The sequence below is a fragment of the Canis lupus genome, chromosome 18, assembly GCF_011100685.1.
Source record: "Canis lupus familiaris isolate Mischka breed German Shepherd chromosome 18, alternate assembly UU_Cfam_GSD_1.0, whole genome shotgun sequence".
NCBI lineage: Eukaryota > Metazoa > Chordata > Mammalia > Carnivora > Canidae > Canis > Canis lupus.
The window spans coordinates 40,191,099-40,197,408 of NC_049239.1; the positions used below are offsets into that span (position 1 = coordinate 40,191,099).

Below are 6,310 nucleotides of genomic sequence, written 5' to 3' on the forward strand. Positions count from 1 at the left end.
GAAATTCTATTCTATTTGGAAATGAATAAAAAATTTTTAAAGACTCTCAAACTATTCCACTTAAGCACTTTTAATGTTACTAAGATATTCCTAAGTCAAAAAGAAATGGGAAAAATCAGAAATATTGATAATAAAATTATGACTAAAGTATGTGTGACTCTACAGACACACTATTCATTGGAAAATTGTACCCAAATGAGAAAGCTAAAAAAGAGTAGACCAGGGATCCCTGGGTGGCGCAGCGGTTTGCACCTGCCTTTGGCCCAGGGCGCGATCCTGGAGACCCGGGATCGAATCCCACATCAGGCTCCCGGTGCATGGAGCCTGCTTCTCCCTCTGCCTGTGTCTCTGCTTCTCTCTCTCTCTCTGTGACTATCATAAAAAAAAAAAAAGAGTAGACCATTAGAAAGAAGAAATATTGTATTTATTTTTTTCTTTTCAAGTTTTTATTGAAATTCTAGTTAGTTAATATGTGGTAAAATTAGTTTCAAGAGTAGAATTTAGTGATTCATCACTTACATATAACACCCAGTGCTCATCACAATAAATGCCCTCCTTAATACTCATCCCCTATCTAGCCTATCCCCCACCTGCCTGCCTCCATCACCTCTCAGTTTGTTCTCTATATTTAAGAGTCTCTTATGGTTTACTTCTCTTCCTCTTTCTCTCTCTCTTTCTCTCTCAATATCTCTCTCTCTCTCTCTCTTCTTTTTCCTTCTCCTATGTTCATCTGTTTTGTTTCTTAAATTCCACGTATGAATGAAATCATATGGTATTTGTCTTTCTCTGACTGACTTATTTCACTCAGCATAATCCCCTCTAGCTCCATTCATGTTGTTGCAAATGCAAGATTTCATTCTATTTTGAGGACTGAGTAATATTTCACATCTTATTTATCCATTCACCTGCTGATGGACATATGGGCTATTTCTGTAGTTTGGCTAGTATTGATAAGGTTGCTATAGATGTTCTTTGATTCTCTATTTTTGTAACCTTTGGGTGAATATCTAGTAGTGCAATTTCTGGGTCATAGTGTAATTCCCTTTTTAAATTTTAAAAACCTATGTTAAAGGAAAAAAATAAACTAGAAAATCTAAAACAGTAACTAATATTTAAATGGAACATTCTATCTTGTTTCACAAGCATCCTTCATTGAGTTGAAAAATGTTTTTGACAGTTTCTTATGTAAAATATTTATTAATTTAAGGAATATTTATTCAGCAACAATATGTATCAGACAATATTCCGAACATATGTATCTGGAAAATTGATCAGGCAATAAATCATATGCAAAGAAAATGAGGCTGGCCAATGGAATTACAATGAAATTGTAATTATTATAACGTAGTCAATGAAATCCTAAGAAAAAACATTTTTAAAAAGGAGTCATGTGAATGGCAACCAGGAAAGCCTTCCAAACAGAAGAAAAATATGCAGAAAAATGATGTGTGTGTGTGTGTGTAATATATGTTGTTGTAAGAGATTATTTATATTTGTATAATTAGGTGTTATTTAAACTGAACAATCCCACTTTAGGGAAATATCCTTAAGTTGTACTCTACTTCTAAGGAGATCATCCTATTGGAACCAAAGGGATTTAACACTTAAAAATAAATAATAATAATGATAAAATTAAGGAGGCAGGGATGGAAAACCACAACTACTTAACAATTAATTAAAAATTAATTAACTTTGAAGGACACATGTCCTTGCAATGGAAATGAGGTCTATTGGAAGCAGTGCTAAACATGAGAACAGTCAGGATGCTTTTCTGTACCTCGGTTCTTGGGTCTGGGCATTGAGGAGTGGTGGCATCTGTAAGGGTGTCACGGGGTGGTGGTGGTCAAAATAAAGCAGGGCCAAAGCTGAGTGTACCACGTTAAAAAGGAAACCTCATAAAGATGGGCTGGGGCTGAGCATAACAGCCAGCTGTATCTTATTCCCTGCATTGTGCCTGTGTTTTGTCATTCTTGAGTTTAACTATGACCTTGATCAGTGCTAATGCCTACCTTCTGTATTCTGTGAGGAAAAACCATGGACTTAATTTCCACACTTTGAAATAACAAAAAGGGGAGAGTTGCACTCTTACACGCAGTCTGGTAGTGACACCGGAAATTTAAATATACTATCTGTGGTCCCTGCTGCCAATGCAAAGATTTAAGGATGAAGTAGAGTGCTTTTATCAGGAGTCAGATGCCAGTGACCCTAGGGAAGTGGCTTGGGATTATCTGAGCTGTGGTTTTGCTATCAACTGGGTGGTATTTACACAAATTAGTCAGATGTAATTAGAAATGTTTTAAGAATTGTAACGACAGGAGACTATTGAGTTTGACTCATATGAGGATGAAAGGTAATACTACACATTTTGAAGTAAAGATCATATGCATATGTGACTCTGCATGTATAGAAATGCTTACATATAATGAATATATGTGTATGTGTAAATATATTTATATGAAATAAATATATACTAGTGTGCACATGTACACACACACATATATATATACCAATATTCATATCCGCATACTCAGAATATGACTTTATTTAGCAATAGGACCTTCGAAGAGGACCCTAATCTAATATGACTGATGTCATAAAAAGAGATCATAGCACAGAAGCACAGAGAGGAATGACCATGTGGAAACAGAAAGAAAAGACTGCTATTAAACAAAAAAACAAAAACAAAAAAACTGCCATCTGCAAGTGAAGGAGGGAGGCTTTAAACAAACTCATCCTGCCTTTACCTTCAGACTTATAGATTCTGTAACAAATAAATTTCTGTTGTTAAGCCACCAGTCTGTGGCACTTTGTTATGCATTCTTAGCAAACTAAGACCATCAGTATCAGCAGAGGTGTGTGTGTGTGCGTGTGTATTATATATGTGTGTGTGTGTGTATGCGCTTTTATGTATTTCAGAATGTATTAGGGAGTAAATAATGACAGTTTTTCTGCATGTATGAAAACTGTAAAGGTGGAGGCCTATCATCTTTATATAAAAGTACCTAACAAGAATGAAAAGATACAAATAAAACAAAATATTTTTATCATTTTAATATTAAGACAATATATTATTCTTATTTTTTCTTAATTTAATGGTGAATGTGAAAAGTGTACTTTATTGATACACCAATTTTTACCAAACAATTTCTTCATTGCTGCTTTTACATCTTTGTTCCTTAAACTGTAGATGATGGGATTCAGCATAGGAATCACAATCGTGTAAAATATTGACACTATCATGTCATGGTCCAGGGCATAGCTGGAACTTGGTCTCACATACATGAAAAGGATGGTTCCATGATAAATTGACACTCCAGTTAGGTGAGAACCACATGTAGAAAAGACTTTACGCCTCCCCTCGGCAGAATGGATGTTCAGAATGGCCAAGAGAATGAAACCATAGGAGATCAGAACAATGAGGATAGTGACTATCTCAATAGAGCCCACGAAGTAGAAGAGCAGCAGCTGGTTTGTGTGGGTGTCAGAACACGAAATGGCAAGTAGTGGAGGGATGTCACAAAAGACATGTCTAATTTCATTGGAAGCACAGAAGGATAGGCTGAACGTGGCCACTGTGTGTACAGAAGCATGCAAAATGCCACCAACATAGGAAGCAACGATGAGTGGCACATAGACTCTGGGTGACATGCTCACGGAATACAGGAGAGGGTTGTAGATTGCTACATAGCGGTCATAAGCCATGGCAGCCAAGAGAAAGCATTCTGTGGTTCCAAAAGTAACGAAGAGAAGCATCTGTGCTGCACATCCGAGATAGGAAATGGATTTATCCTCTGCTAGGAAATTGACCAACATTTTTGGGGTGACAACTGAAGAATAGCAGGCATCCAGGAATGATAAAACGCTCAGAAAATAATACATGGGGTTGTGGAGCCGAGATTCCCCCATCACCAATATAACCAGTCCCAAGTTTCCTATCAGAGTAAAAAGATAGATTGCTAGAAATAGTAAAAATAGGAAGACCTGCACCTCAAAATCATCTGTGAAGCCCATCAATATAAACATGGTGGCCTCAGTTACATTTTTCATCTGAGTCCTATATAAATTTAAATCTGATGGAAACCCTAGCATTTTAGAGTTTATTTATAGGATTTAAAGATAGTATTTTTGAAAAGAGAATATACCCTATGTATCCTTGTGTTTGTTTCTTAAGAAAGTATGTTGAGATCCTTGGTGGTGATGGGCTTGGAAGTTAGGTTCCAGTGGATGCACTGCCCTGCATAAATTAAAGAAATTATTTTATTATGTTGTTGGCTAAATTTGTCATGTTAAAAATCTATGCCAATAATTGAGATAAGTGAGTTAATTTCCAGTTAGTTATTGCTAAATTTTCTCCCACCTGGTTTCATATTGCATCATCTTAAAATCCTCAAAGATGAATGAATATAGGAATTAAAAAATCTGAAAGAAGTATAATAAAAATTACATACCTGAGTACTAGTCCTAGAGTTTGTAGAATGTGTGTTAAATTCCTTTTTATGTATGTGCATGCAATTTTTAAAATGGGAGCAACCATATGTATATCACAAAATTGGGATACATTTAAATGAGAAAAACAATGTAAAAATTATTTAATCTTAAAATATTCCCAAAGGAGTACAATATGGGATGTTAGACTTAATTTCAGTGTGTTACATGGGGTGGACCTTTCTGACCATCCCAATATTTTATGGTACCAGGCATCTTAAAAAATGCATACCTGTCATTACATTGTCTTTGAGCATGTCAGTAAAATAGCAGTATGTTTACTTACATTTCCTCTAATGATTTTGTCCATAAAATTTTTCTTATAATTTCTCTGATTTTATTTGTAGTGCAAGAAGGTGGCTTGTGGATGAAGGTATACTTTAATCCAAATAATGTCTCAGTAGAGCAATTACCTACTTCACTCTAGGGAACTTGAGGGATGGAAGAAAAAACCCATGGAGTTTACATCTTCCAACATACTCTTCAAACAAACTTCCACCAACTAATATTTAAGGAAATGAAAAATAATTGTTTATATCTAGCTAATTTCACTTTAAGAAATAAGGACTAGATAGACAAAAATATGGACCATCAATTTTAACAAAATAGACCAATCTGGAAGACTAAAATTGTCAAATCTTCACCTGTAATACAGTTCCAAAACATAAAGTACGGTACATCCAATAAGAACAGTGTTATAGGGGGATCCCTAGGTGGCTCAGCGGTTTCGCGCCTGCCTTTGGCCCAGGGCGTGATGCTGGAGACCCGGGATCGAGTCCCACGTCGGGCTCCCGGCATGGAGCCTGCTTCTCCCTCTCTTCTGCCTGTGTCTCTGCCTATCCCTCTCTCTCTCTCTCTCTCTCTCACATGTCTATCATAAATAAATAAAAAATAAATAAAAAAGAACAGTATTATAAATGCTAAGCTTGAAAAGGAAAGCTATGATAGCAGCAAGCATATGATATTAAGTGGCTACTAAGAGTTAGAAGTTTTGTGTACATTATCTTATTTAATATGTATCGTGACCTGCAAACTAAATAATTTAGCATCTTTTTACAGATGAGAAAACTTGAGAAACAGCCCGACCTATACCCTGCCCAAGGTCATACAGTTTGCAGCAAAGCCAGGATTCAAGACAAGCTTCTCTGTCTCATACTTTAAACTTTGTCCATTTATTTAACCATGTTGCAAGTTCATTGTGATATGTCATAATTCTGGAGATGTTATTTCTTAGAAACAATACAAAATAGCATCTTCATGTGTTTGAATTCTTATGCAAACCATCAAGTTTGAGCAGAGCATGATTTAAAAACAAAAAAGGAAACAAAACAGCTGGCTTCTACATCAAGTAGCTAACTAGTAAAACAAATTTAAAATTCATTTATATCCTTTCATTAAAAAAATTATGATCCCAAATGGCATGTACCCAATGGTTGGTTGGCAGCTAATTTCCTCTCCTTTTAATAATTTTCCTAAATTCATAATATAGTCCGTTATTTCTACTACCTTTATTCCAACTATTATCTTCCATCAAAAAAATGAAATCAAATGTCTAACTTACAAAACTATTGATCTAAATATGTAAGTAGTCTTTCTTATTATCCCTACGATGTTCCCCAGAATTCCCTCATTAAATATTAATTCAGCTCTAAGTTAACTAGAAATTTCTGTCTCAGATTAAATATCAAAACATAGAATCTAGTTGGAGATTCAATGTTTTGGCTTCTGAGATATGTTGTAATTCATAAGAAACCCTTTTCTCTCACCTGTGGAAATGAACTGCTCACTCATTTAGGGTATTCTATGAACACAAGCATTTAGACTT

General features: G+C 35.3%; 1 protein-coding gene across 1 annotated transcript; it reads right to left on the minus strand.

Moving 5' to 3' along the window:
- Window positions 1-3,084: 3,084 nt before the first annotated feature.
- On the minus strand, window positions 3,085-4,089 carry OR5T1B (olfactory receptor family 5 subfamily T member 1B). Its single transcript, XM_038564478.1, has one exon. It carries the CDS (start codon window positions 4,087-4,089, stop codon window positions 3,085-3,087), a length of 1,005 nt encoding a protein of 334 aa, XP_038420406.1.
- Between the last annotated feature and the right edge of the window lie 2,221 nt (window positions 4,090-6,310).